Source organism: Myotis myotis, unplaced genomic scaffold (genome assembly GCF_014108235.1).
Source record: "Myotis myotis isolate mMyoMyo1 unplaced genomic scaffold, mMyoMyo1.p scaffold_m19_p_6, whole genome shotgun sequence".
Taxonomy (NCBI): domain Eukaryota; kingdom Metazoa; phylum Chordata; class Mammalia; order Chiroptera; family Vespertilionidae; genus Myotis; species Myotis myotis.
Window position 1 is genome coordinate 48799469 of NW_023416368.1, and position 25335 is coordinate 48824803.

Below are 25335 nucleotides of genomic sequence, written 5' to 3' on the forward strand. Positions count from 1 at the left end.
TTTAAACTTAAAGTTCTGTTAAATTCAGAGATACACATGTGTTTATGACTGCCCCCAGTCGAACAGAATCAGTTTCACCAACCAAACCAATTTCACGTGCCCTACCTAAAAACAATGGCTGGAAAACAGAGGGGCAACATCTTTTACAGCATTACTCCTTGGTATTTCCCATCTTCCAATCCCCATCAGTGGCGATATGAAATAGAACCCGGGGAAAGGAACATGTGTTTATTATTCTAGTAAGTAAATAGGATGCAAGCACTGCTGCACCGATTCCGGGCCCTCGCTGCGCTGTCCATTAAGTAAAGCTGCCGCTTCTATGTAACTTAAGTCCGTGCCCTTCCGCTGCAGCAGTGGCGCTGCACATCCCCCACCCCCGCGGCCACTTCCGTGTTTACACTCCTCTTCCCTCCAATTCCATGCGTACATTGTCAGCTTCACTCCCGCCCAATCTCCATTGGTCCAGCGCGAGCCCTGAGTCCCGCCCCCAGAAATCAACGTTCTCATTTGGAACATCTCAGCGAGCAGATTGGAACAAGAGGCCTGTCAATCCCGGCCGTTCTGTCCTCTCCGAGGCGCTTCCGCTATGGTGGGAGGTTTGGGGGGGGAGGGGGTACGGGGGCAATTCCGTGCCGAGACTTCCCTGGGGCCGAGACTCCCTCCCGCCGCCCCACTCCTTCGCATTCACCCACTGTTTACAAAAATTAGCCTCCTCCTCTGACACCCCAACGCGCCAGGTCGGGGGTACACAAGAAATTCCGTGTCCTTCCCATTCTCCCCCTAAAAAAAACACCCACCCACGAGGGAAGGGGCATGAGCCTACTTCTTCACTGCCACCCAGGTGGTGAGGAAGGGGCGGCGGGCGGCCGGGAGACGCCGCACCCCGGGCCGCCCCACGCCGAGTGACCCTTCCAGAACCGTTACTCCGAGGCTGCACAAGGTGGGGAGGGTCAGGCATTTTTTTTGGCGGGTAGCGGTCCACCGGACATGGCCCGGGCTGCCCCGTCCATGCGGAAGTCGTGGGTCCGTGGACCAGGTCTGAGAAGAACGGGGCGGGGGCGGCGAGCGTTCACCGGGGAGCCCGCCGTCCCCGGCCGCGGGCAGAGCGGCCTCTCCGGCCAGACAGCGTGGCAGGCGCCGCCGACAGACAACAGCCGCACTCACTTCCTGGTTCCTCAGCGGCTGGGGCGCAGCGCGCAACTCGTCCGCCCCGAGTCCCCAACTTCCCTGCGGCTCGGCGCCCCGGCTCCCGCTGCCAGCGCTCCGCCCGCCGCTGCCGCGCTGCTCGCCGAGCCCCCCGGCAGCGGCCGTGCCGGAGCCGAGGCAGGTTACTCTCCAAGGTGATCACTTCCTGATTCGTCGCCTCCATTACTTCATTCACTACCCCCCTCTCCCCCGGCCGCCCCAGGGACCGAGGCGGACACTGTACCCCGGCACTGACCGCCGCGGGGGAGGCACCCGCCTCGGGTGCACCCCTAGTCCGCTGCACCGCTGCACCGGAGAAAAGTTCCCCTGTCCTTACCAGCCCGGATGAGCAGATCCAGCTGGTTCGTGGGCCCCTCATGCAGAGACGTCGCCATGTTTATCCCGGGGCTGGCGCTGCTGCTGCACATTGACTTCCACCGAGCGCGGCGGCGGCGGGGGGAGGCGGAACCCGCGGCCCGAGCCACGCCGTGCGGCCGACACACACTCACGCACTCGCTCACACCCCGACGCCCAGATCCTTGCGCGTCCTCCGACAGGAAGCCGAGGCCGGCCCGCCTCCCGCCGCCGGGCGGAGAAACCCCACCACCTAACGGCAGGGGCGGCGGCGGCGGCCGCCTCGGCTGGCAACGCGATCCTTCCGCCCCGCGCCCAGACAGGAAGTCCCGACGCCCCCGGAGCGCCCGCCCGCCCGGCCGCGGCGGGAGGGACACCTGAGGCTGGGGTCGCCCCGGGGGCCGCGGGCGGGGCGGGCCCGCGGCAGGAAGAGGCGCGTTTCACGCTCTGCGGAAGGAAAGTCTGCAATTGTCCCCGCGCTGGAGGAGAGCCATGAGTCCAGTTTCTTCCCGGAACAGACCTAACGCCTGGTCCCGCAGCCGTAAATAAAGGTGCCTCTTTAACTTGTTTCGGCCGTTTTAAAGCTTAGGCAACATGGAACCCCTGCACTGGAAAAGGCTGCACTTTAAAACAGAAATACCAACCCCCCAAAAAAGCCATATGCACAAAATATTCTAAAAGCTGTACTTGGAAAGTAAGACCCTTCCAACTACTTGAGAGACCCCTGCGTCCTTTTTCTGGGCTGAAGGCACACTCAGCGGGCATTTATTAGGAAACAACATTCCTACCCCTGGGGGGTGGATGATCCTTCCCCAATTTGATCGTCATGACATTCAAGCACCCTTTCACTTCCACTGGGTTCACTGGGGAACAAATAAACATTCATTTATAGCAACATCTACTTCAAAAAATCTTTTTGATAGAAACCTCATTACAAATGAAGTTCCATTAAAATACAATAGAAGGGGGACGTAAATTGCCATTTGTTGACTATAAATTTATTAACACAGGAAATCAAACCAATAAAATGATTCAGATGTGGCTTCATGAAAACAAAAACTACCAAAATGCTTCCCTAGTTTCAGAATTTCACAATATAAAAGAAGTTTGAAACAACTTTCTCCTTTAAGTTGTTCTACACAAAATTTAAGTACAACAGTGCCTCCTACATAGTAAGTGCTCAATAAGTATTTGCTGAGTAAACACAAAAAGGATTTGGTAGTTACAAGTGAAAATAAGGCATAATTTTTATTATCGGAATTGAATGAACTGTGCTAATAATCTAGAGAAAAATATTCTTCCAGTGGTAATATTAATGCAGTATCATTTAAAAAATATTTGCCTGACATGTCAGTGCAACTTTGGAATAAATTTACATAGCTATAACTTTTTATCTTTTCATTTCTTCTGAATACTAATTTCCACCACAATCTCCACCCCCCCCACCACCCCCCAAAAAAGAATCATATGCCATTTTCAAAATACAACTCCCCTTAAACCAAGTAAGGAACTCTTTCTTGCAGTAGGTAAACTTGCTACTCCTTGGACAAAAGGAAATATATGACTGATAGCTTTTATTTTTTAGATCTAGTCAGTTTAAAATAAGGATCATCCATTGATAGGCAGCATCTTAGACTGAGATAGTTTCCAGGCCTGGGATACTAAGGAACATAAAGGGAATTGCTGGCTTTAGGCAGATAATTGAAAGTATAACATATCTGAATTTCCGCTCCTATCAATCAGTAGTTTTTCATGTATTTAGAAGGGAAGAGACTAATATAAGACAAAGGTTTTTGTTTGTTTTTTTTCTGGATATGACAGGTAAGCTTGACTCTCTTCAACGTGGGAGTCAGTTTAAAGCCTGATACCTAACTTTTTACTTTACTATTTGCTTCTTGATCTATACCTTAAGAATAGTGTGTGTGTTTTTTAATTGCTATACATCCTAATTATATATATCCAGGTCTTATAAGAAAATAGAAGCTGTATCTACTCCTGCATAATACTTCACAATTATATACACACATATATACTATATATGTATGTGTGTGTTAATGATAAAAATTAATGAAGAAAAAACTGATTCCTTTATATTTAATGCTCTGTAAAAAAAACAATTTCCTGGACTATATATGCAATTCTGCCATGCTATTATTGTAAATGGAATTCCGCATTGCTATTTTAACTAGGCTTTCAAAAGCCATCAATACTTCTTATAAACCAATAATATACTGGGAATAGCAAGTAAGGATAGGATGCTGTTGGAAATAGAAATACATTCTTTAAAAACGTATTTGAAGACCTGGCTGGTGTGGCTTAGTTGATAGAGCATCGGCCTGCAGACTGAAGGGTCCCAGGCTCGATTTTGGGTAAGGGCACATGCCTGGGTTGCGGGCTCGATTCCCAGTAGGGGGTGCTGCAGTTTCTATCTCTCTCTCCCTCTCTAAAATTAATAAAAATTTATATATTTTTTTAAAAACGTGTTTGAAGAATTTAGCAACATGGCAAGATGTAAAAAATATAAATGTGACAGGATTTAAATACACACATACTTTTTCAAACCATATGTGAATATGTACATATATAACATGCATATGTGTGTATATGCACACATCACACACACATTCTGCATTTCTCAAGTCTTCAAAGATTAAGCGGGTATTAATAAGCAGAATAAAACACTGAGTAAGAATATCTAGACACTAGAGAGCAAATTCATATTCTGATAACATTACAGAGTTATTGCTGTGTCCTAGCAAGAAAAATTAAGGTAAAAAATAGCTAATTCTTATTGAAATAAAAGCCACTAACTATGCTAAATGCTTTACATTCACTTTTCTCACTTATTCCTCTCTACCTTCCTATGAAATGGGTATTACTATTGTGCTCATTTTATAGATGAGGAATCTAAGGTTCCTCGACCGAGGTCAGAGTTAACGGGAAGCAGGGCCAAGATTTGAACCCAAGCACATCTGGCTCTAGAGCCCTTACCCTCAAACACTCCCCAACCACCAAAGTAACAAGGCCTGTTTTTCTGTTATGATGCATTTAGTACCTATGGATTTTCTTGTCTGAAAATTCTTTTATAATCCTCCCTTGGAAAGGTAGAGCCTAATTCCCCCTCTCCCTTTGGGTGTGGGCTGGACTTAATGGCTTTCTTCCAACAAACAGAAGAAAGCTGAAGTGATGGGGTGTGACTTCAGAAATTGTCCGCTTGATCTCTTCCTTTTTAGTCACTCTCATAGAAAGCTCACTGCCATGTCTTGCGTATACTCAAGTAACTCTGTGGAGAAGCCCATTAGGCAGGGAAAATGCCATCGTGCCAACGGTCATGTGACAGAGCTACTAGGAGACAAAACCTGCAGCGCCAACCAAGCCTTCGGATGACTGCAGCTTCCGGAAAGACCCTGAGTGAGAACCATGAGGATAAACCATTCCCCACACCTTTACCTTGAAAACTACACAATATAATAAATGTTTGTTGTTTAAGCTGCTAAATTTGGGGTAATATGTTAATCGGCAAAAGAGAATTAATACAGAAGGAAGGAGCAGTTTAAACTCCCAACTTGTGACATTTCACAGCTTAGATAAAGAAAGAACAGGGTAAAGTTTGTGAATGACCTTTAACTTCCAACCAGAGTCCCGAGCAGTTCTTTCCATTTCATAATTCTTTATAGTCTGGACATCAACTCTTCCATCCTCCAACCTCTCCATTTTGAAAACAAGTCTTTCATAATATAACCCTTATCATTAAAGTCTAATAATTAGATACCTTTGGCTATTCCATGGATTTTATGATCCTGTAGTCACCATGGTGGAAAAAATTCTTGGGAGATATATATAAATATACAATTATTTCAAATGCCATATAGGTTTTCAGTGTGTTTTTTATTTTTAGCTTGCCCTGGTGATTTCATTTGTGTTTTCCCTTTATCTAGTGCACAGAATCAAAAAATGTTATGGTTGGAAAGGAGCCTAGAGACAACATCACCTAGAGGTTTTAAAAAAATAAGGAACTTGACCATCATGATCTCTTTCCCTACCATGAATGAGATAATATATAACACTTAAAAAGACAACTCAGAATTGTGAGCTCTACCAGTTACTAGTACAAACAAAGGACAAAACAGGCTTTAAGTTTTAAAAAATTATAGGTAGGAGATATTCTATCCATTAATTTTTTCTATATTTTGGGAGAAGGATGCCAATTTCCTATTTTAGTACTAAAAGCTCTTTAACTACCAAAGGTAAAATTATTTGAGAATCACTGATTTAGTTCAATGACCTCATTTTACACATCAGGAAACTATGTGTAAAAGTTAAAATTTTGACCAAAGTCACACAGTATATATGATTTCAAGGACAAAAATTCTACAAAACAATCTTCATCTATAAAACTTAGAAGTTATAAAATGGATAAAAAATTAAACCCATTTTACTATTATATTTATGAATTGTAAATTGCAAAATGGTTGTTTGGCTTTTTAATAAAAGCTAAAGCAATAGATAAAAGTCTGAGAAATTTTTTAAAAATGGGAACAATTTTGAGCAGTGAATTGGTGGGAGAACAATAAGAGGAGGCCAAACAGCCTAAGCTTTTTTTCTGATAAAACCAATCTAAGGATGAAATTCAAAGCTGGGGTGTGATGTGTTGAGCATACTTAGCGGGGGGAAAGGTTAAGAAAACTAAGCTACAAGAAAAATATATCTATCAAGAATAATAAGCTGGAAATCAAGTGATTTAGGACCATTAAGTAAGGCCTGGTTCACCAACCCTGTAAAATAGACAATAGATTAGGAATACAGTCTAAAGATTCACACAGAATTTCATGCATCAGGCCTCTAGTATATGTATATATATATGCCTAAGTGACCGTTTGACCGGTAGCTATGATGCGCACTGACCACCAGGAGGCAGACATTCAACACACAGGAAACATGGAACAGACTGATGAATCTTAGAGGGAAGGGGGGCGTGGGGAGGGCAGGAAGACATTAACCAAAGATCTTATATGCATACTAGAGGCCTGGTGCACGGATTCGTGCACCGATGGGATCCCTTGGCCTGGCCTACAGGGATCGGGGCCGAAACCATCAGTCTGACATCCCCTGAGGGGTCCCGGATTGTGAGAGGGTGCAGGCCAGGCCAAGGGACCCCACTGGTGCACGAATATGTGCCCCGGACCTCTAGTTTTAAATAGCATTTAGGACAACTAATTTCAAGGACTTGGTTTCTTTTTTATTATTAGAGAATGTTTAGTCTCTGGAAAAAAAATTTTTTAATTCCTGTGAAACTTTACAAGGGCTAATACATGATTCTTTTTAGCATATTTATGAAAAAAATTTACAATGGAGTTCTTAACTAAAACATATTACAATTAAACTCAAATTCTATCTTGATTGATTCCAAAAGGAATATTCAGATTAACTAATCTCCTCACCCCCCTGAAATACAGCTTCTGCACCCTACCCATTAAAAGGTTCTGCAAAGGTCAACACTGAGCTTTGTTGTTTTTTTAATCTGTTTTTATTGATTTTAGAGAGGGAGAAAGAGAGAGGGAAACATCAATGATGAAAGAGAATCATTGATCAGCTGCCTCCTGCATGTCCCCTACTGGGGATCGAGCCCACAACCCAGGCATGTGCCCTGACCAGGAATCGAACCGTGACCTCCTGGTTAATAGGTTGATGCTCAACCACTGAGATACACTGGCCAGGCAACACTGAGCTTTTAGGAAATGCCAAACGCAGCAAAGTCCTCTTAGTCTTCACCTGACTCTACTTATCCAAACAAATGGCATTACTAACTACCCCTTATTGAAATCCTTCCCTTCGTTTGATTTTCATTATAATCCTATATAATAAAAGGCTAATATGCAAATCAACCAAACAGCAGAACGACCGGTCACTATGACATGCACTGACCACCAGGGGGCAGATGCTCAATGCAGGAGCTGTCCCCTGGTGGTCAGTGTGCTCCCACAGGGGGGGCGTCACTCAGCCAGAAGCCGGGCTCACGGCTGGCAATCGCAGCGGTGGTGGCAGGAGCCTCTCCTGCCTCCACAGCAGCACTAAAGATGTCCGACTGATGGCTCCCGGACTGCGAGAGGGCACAGGCCAGGCTGAGGGACCCCCAACCAGCCCAAGTGCACAAATTCCGTGCACCAGGCCTTTAGTAAACTTATAAACTGTCTGGCTTTGTTTTTATTCCTATTTCTTTTCAGTTGATTTCACCCTTAATTCCGACTGCTCTCCCAAAGTGTCATCTTTAGCCACCTTCTCTCTTCATTCTCTATTCTATCAAGAATGATATCTAGCATCAGTTCAGCACCAAGGCTTTCAGTATTATTTCTTTACTGATTAAAAAACCAGCATCTTCGGGCTGGACTTATTTATTTTTTTAGCTCTAAGTTCTAATTTCCAATTATATGGTAAGCATCACTCTTAATCCTCACCTGAGGATTTTTTTTTACTTATTTTAGAAAGAGAGGAAGGGAGAGAGGGAGAGAGAGAGGGAGAGAGAGAGAGAGAGAGAGAGAGAGAGAGAGAGAGAGAGAGAGAGAGAGAGAGAGAGAGAGAGAGAGAGAGAAAGGAACATCGATGTTAGAGAGAAATATTGAAAGGCTGACTCCTGACCAGGGTTCAAGCCCACAACCTTTTGGTGTATGGGACAACACTCCAACCAACTGAACCACATGACCAGGGCTAGTAAGCATCTTTATTTGGAAAACCCACTGACACCTAAAGGTCTTTTATCTATAAATCTCCCTTGTTTCACACTCTGTCAATGACATCACCATCATCCCAGGCTAGAAATGTGTAACCTGTGTTTCTAATTTAAGAACGTATCTCATACAATTTTTGAGAAAGATTTAAAACATGCATGAAATTACAAAAACTAATGTAACAAATAGTCATATTCCAACAACACAGGACCAACTATTTTGTTATTTATGGCTTAAAGTAATAACATTAATACAGGTGAATATAACATATTTGACTACTACCTCCAGTCCTTATTCACCATTCCATCTCTCCAAAAGGAACCACTGACATGAGTTTTGTATATATTTTTCCAGTATATATATATATTTGTATATATGTGTACATGTATATCCCAGAATAATCTATAGCACTGTTTTTGCATGCTTTGGGTACATCAATGGCATTATACTATGTATGCCATTCTAAAATTTACTTTTTCCATTCAAGATTTATATTCTATATCTACTGGTATAAGTCAGAGGTCCTCAAACTTTTTTTTTTTTTTTAATATATTTTATTGATTTTTTACAGAGAGGAAGGGAGAGAGATAGAGAGTTAGAAACATCGATGAGAGAGAAACATCGATCAGCTGCCTCCTGCACATCTCCTACTGGGGATATGCCCACAACCCAGGTACATGCCCTTGACCGGAATCGAACCTGGGACCTTTCAGTCCGCAGGCCGACGCTCTATCCACTGAGCCAAACCGGTTTCGGCCTCAAACTTTTTAAACAGGGGGCCAGTTCACTGTCCCTCAGACATTCCACACATGAACACTGCGGGCCCGGGACGAGTCGGCTGCTAAGCAGGACAGGCAGCGGCGGCAAAAACACCCGGCGGGCCGGATAAATGTTTTTGGCGGGCCGCATGTGGCCCGCGGGCCGTAGTTTGAGGACCCCTGGTATAAGTAAATATAGCTATGCTTTTTAGATGCTATAAAGTATTCCAGTACATGAATTTACCCCATTTTACTCATCAAATTATCTACCAGTTGGAAAATAAAATTGCTTCAATTTTCACTTTTATAAACAGCGTTGCAAAAAATCTTACCTCGGTTTTCTTAAGCATGTGTGCTAGAGTCTCTCCACAGTATATACCTATAGATTTTTTTAGTTCACAAAATAAATGCATTTTTAATTTTTAGATGTCACTCTGTCCTAAGTAGATGTGCAAATCTAAAATCCCACCAATAAAAAATATGATCAGGCTTTAAATTTTTGCCATCTATTATATTAATTTGCATATACTTACTAAGTACTGAGGATAGACATTTTTTCATTACTTATTGACCATTAACATTTCTCCTATGAATTGCTTATTCATATTATTTGTCATTTTTCTGTGATACCGCTTGTATTTTTGATCTGTAGAATGTTAAACTATTCTAGATAATTCAGCTATCTGTTGCAAATATCTTCTGCAGCCTGCTATCTGGCTTTTAATTTGGTTGGTCTATGGTATCCTGTCCTACAAAAATTAAATATAGTTGTATTTTTATTAGGAAATAATATAAATTGTATAAAAAAAAATTGAATAGAATAGTAAGTAGGAAAGAAATTAAAATGTAGTCCAAAGCCTTCTCTCCACAAAATGAAATTCCTTAATGTCCCTTTAGGCAAAACCTTGCAAACTGTAAAATTAATTCTTATCTTATAAAAATTGTTGCAAAAAAATGAAGAAAATAATATATGAAAGCAACCTGGATTATTTAGGAGCCTAGTGTAATCTTGATTCCAAAACCAAATAAAGACAACACAACAGAAAATTATAATTCTGTAGCATTTATGAAAGGCCCTTACCTGAAAGCAAACCAAAGCAAAATGATGAGCAACAGGTATTCTCAAACATAAGGAGAGTTCAATGTCTGAAAATCTGTCACTTAAGTGACATTAATAAAGTAGAAAAATCATGACTCATCAAAGAAGGCCAAAAAAGCATCTGATAGAACTCCATACTTACATACATAACTAACACATAAACAAACCAAAGGAATAGGTGAAAATTCCTTAACTTGATATATACTATATATTAAAATCCACAACAAACATTAAACTCCAAGTTCAAACTTCACATACACTTCCTTCAAGATCAGGAACAAAACAGGGATGCCAATTAGTATCACTACTCTTACACATGATGTTCCTGTCCAGTATTTAAGAAATGGAAAAGTAGTATGATGTCTGGAAAGAAGAGAGAAGGAGGGCTCAGTTGTTCCAGCTAAGGTTCTCCTAGACCAGCAAGTTCCCAGCTGATCCACAGATCGCCACACGTAGGAGAGGATGCCCATGCCATCTCAGTAGAACTATATTGCTAACCCACAGGCTCAGGAGAAACAATAACTGGTTCTTGTTTCGAGCCAATAAACTGTGGGGTAGTTGGTTATGCAGCAATAGCTGATAAAAGAACAGAGTGATGGGTATCCATTACTAGGCAAGTGATAAAATGTGGTGGGTGTCTATCATAGAACATTGTGCAGCAGTTAGAAGCAGCATTAGATATATACAAAGCAACATGGATATTAAGGACAGTAATTACTTTAAAAAGTATGAAACAAAGTGAGATACATAATATCATTATATAAATTTTAAATATATACCACAGAATATACACACTCAAAACACTGAAAAAATACCCATTAATCAAATTAAATTTGATGCTTATAGGGAGGGAGATGAGATTGTGTAGAGAAAGAGAATAAAGAAGAATAAATAAACCAACTGAAAAAATAAAAAAGAGGGTATGAAGAATCTACTTTTACTTTTCTCTATTTAAGAAGCCAAGTATCCTAATACAATTAATTGAACAGCTCACCCTTACCCACTGATTTAAATCAATATATATTATATACCAGGTATATGCTTACTCTGTTTCTGGGTTCTTTATTCTATCCTAACTAAATGATTTATCTATCGGCCAATAACATATTTAAATACTTTCTATAGTTTCAAAATCATTCTTTAAGGATAGAAGGGCATGTACCCACAGTTCAGTCATATCCAGAATTGACTAGACAATTTTTGGACTTTATCTAAGAGTTTGTGAAATTCTACCAAAAACAAGTCCCCTTAGGATTTTCACTGGAATTGTACTGAATTTATAGATTTACTGGAAAAGAATTAATAGCTTTATCGTGTTTACTTGTCCATGTGTGTTTGTGTTAAATGTTAAAGAAATAAAATAGTTTGGGTCTGTTTAGGTTTTCTATTTCCTCTTAAGGAATTTACATATCTCTTCATTTATTTATGTCCCTCAATAATTAAATTCTTGTTTTCATAAAGATATTGCATATTATTGTTAGATTTATCCCTAAATAAGTTTTTTCTACTATTTTGAATGGGAATCTTTTTGTTTCATTTTCTGATTATTCTTCTTATAACACTGCAACCCTGATGAACAATCCAGTTTTAAAATCTATATATTCTCTTAAAATGTGTGTTAATTAAACCATTTGCAAAAAACAATACTGTTTCTTCCCTTCTGATCTTTATGATGTTTATTTCTTTTCCTTGTCTTATTTGCATTTGCTAGGAGCTCCAGTAATAATGCTATTTAGAAAAGATGAAAGCTGGCATTGTTACCCCATTCATTATGATACTTCCTATCAATTTTTAAAAGATTTTATTAAGATTTTAGAGAAAGACGAAGGGAGAAACATCAATCAGCTGCCTCCTGCAGGCCCCCTACTGGGGATGGAGCCCCAAACCCGGGCATGTGCCCTGACCAGGAATCAAACTGGCAACCTTTGAGACGATGCTCAATGCTCAACCGAGCCACACTGGCCATGGCTAGATTTTGAAAAATGCCCTTTTATCAAGTCCCAATCCTGATTAAGTCTTTATCCTCAGAAGATGGTGAATTTTAACAAATGCTTTTTGGGATGTACTGAGATAATTACATTGTTTTTCTCCTTTAATTTATTCATGTGGTGAATTACATTAATAGATTTTCTAATCTTTGGCCTTTCTTGCCTTCCTACTATGCATTTAGTCATTATGTATTTTTTAATCAGCGGGTGATTTGATTTGCTACTATTTAGAATATTTTTAGCTATGACCATACATAAATTTGCAACAAATTTTTTTTACATGTCAATTTTAAGGTTAAGGTTATACTAGCATTGAATAACTTGCCCTTTTTTACTATTTTCTAGATACTTTGTATATGATAGGGATTATATATCCCTTGAAATTTTAGTAGTAGACCTAAGTCTGGATTTTATTTGAATGAGGTGATGCATATGTGAAATTACAGAACTTAAATGGTTATTCATCTGTTTAGATTTTCTATTTCTTTTTTAGTTATATGTAATTTATATTAATATGTTTTTATTGACTTTAGAGAGAGAGGAAGAGCGAGGGAGAGAGATGAAGGGAGGAGAGAAACATTGGTGTGAGAGAGAAACATGATCAGCTGCCTCCTGCACGTTTCCTACCAGAGATCGAGCCCAAAATCCAGGTATGTGCCCTGACTGGGAATCGAACTGGTGCACTCAACCAACTGAGTTACACCAGCCAGGGATATATATTTTTGTAATTGTCCATGCCATAAGTCTTCAAGTTCTTTGGCAATAGTTTGTTCACAGTATTCTCTAATGACTTTAAAACTCTCCATTCTGTCAGTGATATTCTTGTTCTTTATAGAACTCATTGTTCCTTGATCTGTCTTTACAGATGTTTATCCATTTTTATTAACTTCATGGTTTTATTAATAATGTATTATTTTATTTTCTATTTTATTGTTTTATTAATTTATTGTTTCGTTTTTACTTAATTTGAATTTATCCTGTTGATTCTTTAACACCTAGCATTAAACATATGTTCATGCCCTGACTGGTTTGGCTCAGTGGATAAAGCATCAGCCTGCGAACTCAAGGGTCCCAGGTTCAAATCCGGTCAAGGGCATGTACCTTGGTTGCGGGCACATCCCAAGTGGGGGGTGTGCAGGAGGCAGCTGATCGATGTTCCTCTCTCGTCGATGTTTCTAACTCTCTATCCCTCTCCCTTCCTCTCTGTAAAAAATCAATAAAATATATTTTAAAAAATAAAATAAACACACGTTCATTATATCAATATTTATTACTTTTCAATAAATACATTTAGAACTATTAAATTTCCATGAGTTCTGCTTAAGTCACATCTCAGATCTTTACATGCAATGCTCTGTTTTTAGCTGCATTTTATAATTTTCATTTCCTCATTCATCCATTAATGAGTTTTTATTTACCAATTTTATGACATATTTTTATCTTTTCATTGTTGACTTCTAATTTTATTGCATTATGATGAAATACTATTTTAATGATACTGATATTCTGGACATTGCTGAAATTCTTCTATGACCTAGTCTAGTACACAGTTAAAAACTGATTTGTGTATATGTGTGTGTGTGTGTATATACACACACACACACACACACACACACACACACACACACACACACACACATACAAGACTGTAATTTACTGGGTTAGGCACAATGTTTTATATATCTCCAGTTTATGAAAGCTGTCAGTCCTGTGGTTCAGTTCTTTGATGCCATTTTTTAATTTTGTGTCTGCTTGATTTTTCAGCTTTAATAGAGGTGTATTAAAGTCCTAATGTTTTATAGACATGTCCATTTCTCTCTGTAATTCTGAAAGTTTTTGCTTTAAATAGTAGTTCAAAGCTATGTTGTTAGATGCATAAGTTTATGATGATTATTTTCTGGATTCTTTTAGTAATTTGAAGAGTTTCTCAATGTCCAAATTAAAAGACTTTCACCCTAAATTCTATTTTATTTTATTTTATGATGCCAGCTTCCTTTGGTATTTTTCTGATGAATGTATTTTTCCATTCTTCCTATTTAATTTTGTTTTGTGAACCTGTTAAAAACAGCACACAAAACCTGTTAATATCACAATAGGTGATTTTAATATAATTTTTGATGTTTGGGACTTATTTCTACTATCTGGATTTAGGATTTAAAAAAAAAATTTTTAATTGATTTTTAGAGAGAGGAAGGGGAGGCGAGAGGTAGACAGACATTGATATGTGACAAAAACATTGATTGGTTGCCTCCCTGTATGTGCTTGACTGAGACAAACCCGCAATCTGGATATGTGCCCTGACCTGGAATCGAACCTGCAACATTTTGGTGTACAGGATGATGCTCCAACCAACTGAGCCACACCATCCAGGGCTTGATTTATTATTTATATTTCCAGAATTTTTATCCTTTGTTGCCCCTTGTTAGACTGGTCAAGTTTACTGTATTCTTTAACCTACCTCCCCCCACCCCAATGAAGTATTTTGGAAGCTATGTCTTCTATTTCTATTATTTTAGTATGCTCTAGTTGCTTAAAATAAATGTCCTTTTCACTTCTTGTCTTCTCCAGATCATGTTTCACACAGTTCGTATTTTATTCAATAGCCACCACAACTTAGTTGTACTCTGTCTTTCTAGCCTTTTCTCTCTCAGCCATATATCTCCACAAAGTCTAATCTCAAGTTAAATTATTCGTCAGTCTCCAAATAAAATACAAAATTCCTGGCATTCTGTTCTGGTTCACAATGTCTTCTCATTCACTCCCCACCTCATTCAACAAACATTTTACTGAAACCCTACTTGGTATCTTGGCTCTGAGCAATACCAGTAAACACACTGAATATGGTCTCTAGCTGTATGAAATACTGCGAAGAAACATTAAACATAGACATAAATATATATATTCATGAGTAAAACTTCATGAACACACGATTTCAGGTAAGTGACCTGACCTGTAACTGCCTCCCATCTTCCACTCTGCAGTCCCTGGAGTGCAGAGACCACCAGGTGGCACCAAACCACAGCCGCACCTTAGACTCATTTGGATACCTGGCTCCTGGAGCCCATTACACACACACACACACACACACACACACACCCAAACCCCACACACACACACCCCTTCCTTCACACAAGACAGACTCGGGTCATTTAATTAAACTTACAATAATGCCATTTTTTATACATTTGAATATATTAAAATATTTATCACCTTAGAGTGGGAGTTTACTGTTTCACAAGTTGTAGCTGAGGCTTTGACAAAAATAACAGAACAGTCCTAAGTAAGATAGAAGAGTATTAACTAAAGCAGGGGTGGGCAAACTTTTTGACTCGAGGGCCACAGTGGGTTCTTAAACTGGACCGGAGAGCCGGAACAAAAGCATGGATGGAGTGTTTGTGTGAACTAATATAAATTCAAAGTAAACATCATTACATAAAAGGGTACGGTCTCTTTTTTTTTTAGTTTTATTCATTTCAAACGGGCCGGATCCGGCCCGCGGGCCGTAGTTTGCCCACGGCTGAACTAAAGCCTCACTCTCTCTATGTGAGAAAGTGACATTCAAACTGAGATCTAAGTGATGACGAGGAGTTAGAAGCTGAAAATGAAAAGGCGTATATTCCAGGAAAAACACAAAACACCTGCGTATGTGAGCACCCTTGTGAAGGTAAAGGATGGATTAATGAAAAGGTGAAAGATAACAGTGTTCGGATGGGGGGGGGGGGATGATATAATTAATCATAAATACCTCTGAGCTTGGGCTCTGGAGCTCTCCTTACTAAGTTTAAATCCTTGCATCGCCACTTAAACAGACGTCTAGCCTTGGACAAGTTATTCGGCCTAGGGTTGTTGAGAGGATTACATATGTTGATATGTAAAGCCCTAAAAACAATTCCTGGCCGTATAGTAAACAAACTTCAAATGTTAGGAGTTATGTTGTTGTTGTTGCTAGATAGCTGAGAAGAGCCAAATTATTCAGTGTCTTAAAATATCCTGAATATCATTCTAAGTGTAATTAGACCCACTGAAAGTTTTTACGGGAGTATTATGACTCAATTTATAAATATATATTTTAAGTCACTTTGGCTATTATGTGAAGAATGGATAGTTTGGGGTGGTGGGAAGAAGGGACAAGAGTTCAAACAAGAAAACCAATCAGAAGGCCAAAGGACAACGCAGTAACTCATATGAAAAATAACTGCAACTTCGACTAGGCTAGTAGTGATGAAGATGGGAAGAAATTGGTAGATTCAAGATACATTGTGGAGGCACACTTGACATGATTTAGCAATGGATGAGGAATAAAGGCAAGAGAAGGTATAAATGACGACTTCTCAACCAGAAAAAAACCTTGCAACTGACAAAGATTCTTTACCTACAAAACTTAAGTCAGGCTCCTGAACCTTCTCCTAGGCCCATGGTCGGCAAACCGCAGCTCGAGAGCCACATGCGGCTCTTTGGCCCCTTCAGTGTGGCTCTACCACAAAATACCACGTGCGGGCGCGCACATACAGTGCGATTGAAACTTCGTGGCCCATGTGCAGGAGCCAGTATTTTGTGGAAGAGCCACACTGAAGGGGCCAAAGAGCCACATGTGGCTTGCGAGCCGCGGTTTGCCAAGCCGCAGTTTGCCCACCACTGTCCTAGGCCCATCTGTACACTTCCTCGTAAAATCCAGTTTTATCAAAACCAGGCTGCCCGGCCAGCGTGGCTCAGTGTTTGAGCATTGACCTATAAACCAGGAGGTCACAGTTTGATTCCTGGACAGGCACATGCCTGAGTTGCAGGCTCAATCCCCAGTGTGGGGCATGCAAGAGGTAGCCAATCGATGATTCTTTCTCATCATTGATGTTTCTATCTTTCTCTCCCTCTTTGTCTCTGAAATCATTAAAAATATATATTTTTTAAATGGTGAGATTTATAAGTGCTTAATTCTATTTAATTTGCTCCTCTGCCCCTAAACCCAGAGCCCTTAACTGTCAACTATGCCCTTAGGATGAAATTTAAATATGACCTACCACAGTAGCAATAATGCAGTCTGAAACCTTGAGATTAGCTACCATATTTGGCAATTCTTTTGTCTTTCCTCACCTTTCCCCAACTCTATCTACTCCATACTATTATTTCCTTGAATACTTGTTTGTTTTTTCAACTTAGTTGGTTGGTAAACTTCTTTAGGCCAGACACCACATCTCATTCAAGTCTGAATCACTCCCTGAGAGCTAGGACAGTACTTGGTGTATAAAAGGTAGTTTTTACATTATAACTATTCAGTTTACCAGTATCTCAACCATACTTAATAACTGTCATATGGAGGAGAATTTATCTGCTGCTACAAATGTTTGAAATGATCCTTGAGTTTATTATTTTAGCTTAATTGCAAATATTAACTCAAAGAACAATTTCAAGATTTGTTAATTTATGTAATCTGATTTGTGACAAAGCAATTTTAAAGTATGCCAACTTGATCTGTTTCTCTACTAGGTTCTAGGCGCCATGAATACAGAGATAGCCCCTGTCTTATCTACTGCTCTAGTCCCATGCCATATATTGTGCCTGGAATACAGATGTTCAATGAATGTCTACCAATGAATTAATAGTAGTAATTCACTATATCACCTCATATAGACATGAAAGAACTTTAGTAACTTTTCACCCCCAATAACAATCTTTTGTGATACCTATGACATAACATAACAATCTACAGTATTAGTTGGGTTTTCATAAGAACAGAAGTTCTTTTTTGGTGCTACAATTCCCAGCAGTCTAGGTAATGTTTCTCAAAGTATGGACCCTGGGCCAACAGCATCAGCATCATCTGGGGACTTGTTGAAAATGTCAACTCTTGAGTTCCATGCTGGACCCACCAAATCAGAAATTCAGGAGATGGGGCCTCACAATTTGTATTTTTTTAAAATATATTTTATTGGTTTTTTACAGAGAGGAAGGGAGAGGGATAGAGAGTTAGAAACATCGATGAGAGAGAAACACGGATCAGCTGCCTCCTGCACACCCCCTACTGGGGATGTGCCCGCAACCAAGGTACATGCCCTTGACTGGAATCGAACCTGGGACCTTTCAGTCCGCAGGCCGACGCTCTATCCACTGAGCCAAACCCGTTAGGGCACAATTTGTATTTTAACAAGCATTCCAGATGATTATGATCTATGCTCAAGTTTGAGAACCACGAGTCACAGAAAAATCATGGACATAAAGGGGATCTCAGACGAATAAAGAGGTCATAAATTATGAAATAAGCCTTTAAAGAAATATATGTTCAAACATAAGAATGTTGTAAAATCAGTTAAATTAAAGCAAACAATTAAGGGGCAGTAACTTAGATCTGCCACTAGGTCTTAATAATGCATTATTCAAGAAGCATATGCATTAATATATCACAATTAAAACAGTCTGAAAGCTGCATTTCAATACGTGTGGTTCTTGGTAATCCTAGGTATTTTATATATTTTTAAACATTGTTCTGGGAGAAGGTCCACAGGCCTCACCATATGGTCAAAGAGGCCTGTGACACACAATGATCAAAAACTGATACTGAATTAACAGTTGATACCTGTGTTAAAAAGTGTTCATGACCTCCTCTGAGTGACGAATCCAAGAAAACTTATTTTTTAAAAAAAGGGAGGAAAGAAAGCTTGCAGACCCCTTTCCCAGTTACAGAAGGCCATGGAGGATGCATAAGGGACAATGATTCCTCCTCCTCCTGAAACAGCACTGTTTCAAAGCACCCAGCTTTTAATTCCAAAAAGAAAGGCTAGCTGTGCAACTACCTCATCTCTATGCCTCTGGCTTAGTATTGGCCATGAGCATGCTGACAGCTCAAATCTGTAGAGGCAGTCAACATAGAAGGTAAGAATAGTTAAGTGAATGAGGAGCTAAGGCGTTCAGACTTTATTCTAGATGATGTTTTGTCTTATTTGACTTTTCATTTACAGTTCTATTTTGGAAACAACTAAATTTGCATAAAAAACATACTTTAAAATTCAAACAGCCCAGCCAGTGTGGCTCAGTGGTTGAGTGTCAACCTATGAATGAACCAGGAGGTCACAGTTCGATTCCCAGTCAGGGCACATGCCCGGGTTGTGGGCTCGATCCCCAGTGTGGGGCATGCAGGAGGCAGCCAATCAATGATTCTCTCTCATCACTGATGTTTCTATCTCTCTCTCCCTCTCCCTTCCTCTCTGAAATCAATAAAAATATTTTTTAAAAATTCGAACATATTGAGGCTAAAAAGATAAAAAAGAAAAACTCTTAAAAGGCTTCCCACTGCCCTAAAGATAAGGCCCAACAAATGGGTACAAAATCTACCAAGCCCTCTGCAGTAAGACATTTTTTAACCTCTTTAGCCTCACCTTAATCCCTTTTCCTTCTCATAATCCATACTCTAGCTACACTCAATTCCTTTCTGTAACTCAAACAGGCCAGGTTCTCCTTCCTGGAGACTTTCAACCATGCTACTCTCAGCTTGGCTAATAACTTCAAACCCTTCAAATCTGCTTAATGTCAGTCCCTCAGGGAGGCATTCCCTGCTGTATACTCTTCTAAACCTGTCTGTCATTAATCCCATCATTAACACTCATCGCATTTTATTGTAATAACGTGTTCCACTGTTCACCTTCTCCACAAAGCTGAAAGCCTGGCAATGCCAGGGTCTTGTTTACCACAAGGTACACAGCTCTGAACCCGACATGCTGCAGGTCCTGAGCAAGAGCTGGCCGAGGGTGACGGAATGTGTGCATTTCCTGCAGACAGGTTTTGAAGTTATTTGTACATCTAAGAACCTTGAGCATCCCTTCTCGGCAACACCTGTAACCTTGTGTGCCACACATTTAAAATTATAATTGGTATTTGGTCTTCCCCTCTGTCTGAATTAATAAAGTTGTATTACTTAGGCACATTGTTATATAGTAAAATTGTTACCTAGTGTGTGTTTGTTTTTTTAAGTCTGAGGAATAGATTCGACTAGTTTCCAAAACCAAACAAACATGCTTTAATAATCTATTTCCTAGACATACTTATCATTCCCTTTATGGAAAATAAAGAAGTTTTTCTTGGAAAGTATACAAATACCATTTAAAATCACTCCTTTTCAAATCTGCTTTACTAATTAACAGGGTAGTTAATTTTTTGCTGTTGGCCACTATTTTCTTCTTCACATAGTTAATAATCTGTAAAACATATATTCAAGTACACTAAAAATCACTAGCTATTTTAAAGAGCCTTTGAAGGGCTCTGTTTTAAAATAGTGGTTTAGAAAGCAGAAGCTTTATTTTACCTTATTTTCAGATCATAAAATCCAATTAAAATGTGCCAATTATGATAAAACTATTTATTCACTTAAGTAAATAAATGTGTTATATTAAAATATTTTTTCACCTTCTATACTCTCCATAATTTAATACTATGGTTATTTTGTATAGTTTTACACAACACAGTTAAATAACTTTTTAAATTAAACACCCTCTCTTAAAAGACAGTAAAGGACTGAAAGATCTTAGAAAATCGGTGGAGGATGAAGAGAGGAAAGGGGATCAAATATATGGTGACAGAAGGAGACTAGACTTTGAGTGATGAGCACACAATGGAATATATTATAAAATTGTGTATCTGAAACTTCTAAGTTATTAATCAGTGTATCCCAATAAATCCAATTTTTAAAAAAATTTAGAGATCTTAATCAAAACATATAGACTTCCACAACTGCAACTCATTTCCGTTTTTCATAAACCTGATATTTCAATGTCTGATTTCCAAAAAATGAAAATGTCATGATTCATAATTGCATACTATCATATTTCATTAATTCTAAGATATACATTTTTTCACATTTTGACAACTCTGAAATCAGAATGTATCCTACAACTGATGGTCTCCTAAAATATTAAAACTTTTCTCTAATAATGCTTTCTAACTGATCTAAATCACAGTACAATTATAATTCAAACAATTCTAGAATCAAAACTAAATGAACTTAAGATTCACATTTTTATGTTTTTAGAAAACTAGTGATTAGGCTAACCTCAAGAAAATAGATAACTGGAAGAAAATGGTTCAAAAAAAATTAGGAAACTTCTAGATTAGAAGCAGGAATACTAGAAATGAAAATTTTTAAAAAGGCTTGAACTCCGGCTGGTGTGTCTCAGTGGACTGAGCGCCATCCCTTGGACCAAGAGGTCCTGGGTTCAATTCCTGGTCAGAGCACATGCCTGGGTTGCAATTTCGATCCCCAGTAGGGGGCATGCAGGAGGCAGCCAATGGATGTCTCTCTCTCATCAATGTTTCTATCTCTCTCTCCCTCTCCCTCTCCCTTCTTCTCTGTGATCAATAAAAATATATATTTTTTAAAAGGCTTGAAGATGTTACGTGGTGGCTTCTAAGAAAGTGAAGATATGAAAAGCCCTAGAGCTTTATCTATAAAAGAAACAAATATTAGGAACCTGCAAACTGTTTAAGAGGAAAAATACTATATAATATTATTTCTCCTTCCTTCAGGAGGAATGAATCATTTTCACCCTTCAAACAGAAATATGGTGTAGGTAGTTGAAATAATTGTAATTAAATGTAAAATTGTAAATATTCTTAATAAATTAAAAACCAACCTACCAGCATTGTCTTCTTTCTGGCTCAATCTGTTTCCCCTTCAGGTAATCCTAGGATAGGGGCTCCTTTTCAGATGCCCAGTTTTTCATGTCGATCTTCTACCTCCCTGTGGCAACAATATTTTCTAATTAAAAGAGTCCTTTTGTGCCACAGGGAGGATTTCTGATGATATAACAAATACAAAAATTGTCACAGCTCATCATGAAGCCAACTTAGTTTTGAGATTCTTCAAGAAAGAAATTGGACTCCTTATCTTATTTTTCAAGAGAGAAATCTGTTTTTATTTTCTTAAACTGCATTTTTAAAACCTAAACTTTCACTTATTTTTTTTAAAAGTACTGCTTTCATGTTGAATTGTATGCAAATTCTTTTATCATTCATCTGCCTTTTCAACTAATGTCTAAACACAACTTTGTTGATCACAAAAGAAGTTTTCTAAGTTTTCTTGATAATTACTTTATTTTACCTGGTTAAAAACCAAAGTTCTGTTCCCAATGATGAGATGGGGGAAGGGGGCCCTAACCGGTTTGGCTCAGTGGATAGAGTGTTGGCCTGCGGACTGAAGGGTCCCAGGTTCGATTCCGGTCAAGGGCATGTACCTTGGTTGCGGGCACATCCCCACTGCGGGGCGTGCAGGAGGCAGCTGATCGATCTCTCTGATTGATGTTTCTGGCTCTCTATCCCTCTCCCTTCCTCTCTGTAAAAAACCAATAAAATATATTTTTTAAAAAATACAAGAGAAGGGGAAAGGGGGAAGCTACTAGATGCCTTTCAGTCAATGTTTGTTCATAAAGATTAGTAATTCTACTTGCATTACATAACATAATGTTAATTATGCTTAAAAGAACAGTGGGGGAAAAAGGGTCAGCAGGAAGTGTAGAGAAGCAGCAATTACTGTCCTCTCGCTGGTAAGATTATGGGTCATTTTCACTGATTATTCTTTGCAATATGTACTTGTCAAATTTTCTAATGAGCATGCATTTGCTTTCATTGTAAGAAAAAAAAAAACTTAGGTGTAAGCAAGAATGATTAAAACCTAATGTGATTTTAACATGATAATAACTTCAATATGACAATATGGTTTTGATATATTTTAGATGACCACATTTATGTTTTCTGGATGACTACATTTTTATATTTTAAATAACTCTAAGTATTCAATATTTAGCATGTAAACAAAAAAATTTAAGATTTTACAATGATGGTTCTTTTTTACGTATTTTACCAAACATATTTTTATTGATTTCAGAGGAGGAGGAGGAGGGAGAGATAAAAACATCAGTCCGCAGGCTGACGCTCTATCCGCTGAGCCAAATCAGCTAGGGCTTAGGTATTTTTTTAAAATATGTTTTAATTGATTTGAGAGAGAAAGAGAGAGAAAAGAGAAACATCAACGATGAGAAAGAATCATTGATCAGCTGCCTCCTGCACACCCCCTACTGGGACCTAGCCCAAAAACCCAGGCATGTGCCCTGATGGAATCAAACCATGACCTCCTGTTTCATAGGTCGACACTCAACCACTGAGCCACACCAGCTGGGCTAGATGGTTCATGCTTAGACTGCGATATAAATCAAAACTCAAGTTGTTTCAGTCTGTAGTTCCTAACAGCTATCCTATATAATAAAAGGCTACTATGCAAATCGACCAAATGGCAAAACGACCGGTTGCTATGACGCGCACTGACCATCTGGGGGCAGACACTCAATGCAGGAGCTGCCCCCTGGTGGTCACTGCGCTCCCACAGGGGGAGCGCCACTCAGCCAGAAACCGGGCTCACCGCTGGAGAGTGCAGCAGCGGTGGCAGGAACCTCTCCCGCCTCCTCAGCAGCACGTAGCTGTCAGTCGGACATACCTCAAGAGCTCCCAGACTGTGAGAGGGCTCAGGCCGGGCTGAGGGACATCCCCCCACCACCCAGTGTACGATTTTGGTGCACCGGGCCTCTAGTGTATAATATAATACACTACATTACATTCCATATTTGAAAAACTTTAAAAATATGATTTCTGTCTTCAAGGGACTTACATGCTCACTTTGAAAACAAAAGGAGTATGTACACAAGAACAGTATAAGAAAGTAAGTCATCAGCCCTAGCCAATTTGGCTCAGTGGATAGAGCGCTGGCCTGCAGACTAAAGGGTAGCAGGTATGATTCCGGTCAGGGGCATATACCTCGATGGTGTTGCAGTGGTTCTCAACCTTCCTAATGCCATGACCCTTTACTACAGTTCCTCATGTTGTGGTGACCCCCAACCATAAAATTATTTTCATTGCTACTTCATAACTGTAATTTTGCTACTGTTATGAATCATCATGTAAATATCTGATATGCAGGATGTATTTCCATTGTTACAAATTGAACATAATTAAAGCATAGTGATTAATCACAAAAATAATATGTAATTATATATATGTTTTCTGATGGTCTTAGGCGACGACCCCTGTGAAAGGGTCGTTCGATCCCCAAAGGGGTAGCGACCCACAGGTTGAGAACCGCTGGTAACAGATCAGGAAAGGAAGTATTTAATGTAGGCCACAATCACTGTGGAAAGTTCATGTTGTTGGGACTTAAAGACTGGTTAATACCTGAACACATTCTTGAGAGAAAACTATTTGACCAAAAGCTAAAAAGCATAAATACAGTCCATGCCTGGGGCAGTAAGAAAAACAGCAAGAATACAGTGTTTCAGTAGATAAGAAGGCCAGATTAAGAAGGAGCTATTTCTGGACGATTCTGTGGGTCACTGAATTTGGCAAAGGAGTGGCCTTTGAAATCTGATAAACAAAGAGCTTCAGGAGAATGATAAATGTAGCTGCCAAACAGTTAAGCTAAGAAAGGAATGATAAGCAAAAAGTACAGACTAGAGGTACAAAGCATTCGTGTGTTTTTTAACAAGTGGAAGTGAAAGGAAAGAGAAAGATAACAGAGAAGTAAATAAATGCTCAGTTTTAATGTATAAAAGACCTTTTCCATATTTGAAGGCACATGGATAGGTGTTAATGAAGTTAAGAGAACACTTATGGAGCACTTACTACATCATAAGCACTATGTTCTATATGTTTATTTTATGTAATCCTCACAGCACTGATGTCCTATGTTAGGACAGTGAAACAGACTCTGAAGAGATTAAATACTTATTTGGATAAGTGTGGAAATCTTAACCAAGCCAGCGAATATTCTTCCCTTTCCTACTGATGAGAGCTACTTTAAAGGCTAAAAAGAAAAAAAAGAAAATAGCTCAGGAATAGTCTTCCAGCATTTTCTGACTACTCTTTGGCTTCTTCATGTTCCTGAAAATGTAAACATTCCCTAAGGTTAATTCCTTAATTCTGTGTCCTTGGTTCTCAATCATAGAGAGAAAATACAGAATTTAAATATCTTCTCCCCTGGGGAAATCTCTTAAATACCTTTCGCCCTGGAAATTTCATTTATTTTCATGGCTTCAATGAGAATGATTCCCAAATCAGTTGCTCCCTGGCCTTTTGTACTAAGCTTCAGTTGTACTAGACAGCTTCTACTTGCCCCTCCCAATCTAGTCTCCACCTTTCTTCACTCTGCTGTCTGTCCCAGGAGGCTGACTTCATCAACAGAACTCCCCTGGGTTCAGACT

General features: G+C 39.4%; 1 protein-coding gene across 13 annotated transcripts in view; it reads right to left on the reverse strand.

Annotated features, from left to right (window-relative positions):
- The window catches only part of ELF2 (E74 like ETS transcription factor 2), a 95620-nt gene that overhangs the window by 27594 nt on the left and 42691 nt on the right, over positions 1–25335 (reverse strand). For 2 of the 13 annotated variants that reach the window (XM_036314618.1, XM_036314619.1), the window contains one exon: positions 21728–21830. The exons of 9 other annotated variants lie outside the window; for them this stretch is intronic. Coding sequence is in view for 2 of the 4 variants with exons in the window: in XM_036314617.1 (XP_036170510.1) it covers positions 1523–1613 (91 nt within the window). In the remaining 2 variants the exon portion in view is untranslated. Of the gene's footprint in view, positions 1–1522; positions 1764–21727; positions 21831–25335 lie in introns of those variants that run through there. 2 more of the 13 variants (XM_036314617.1, XM_036314616.1) reach the window with 1 other exon arrangement.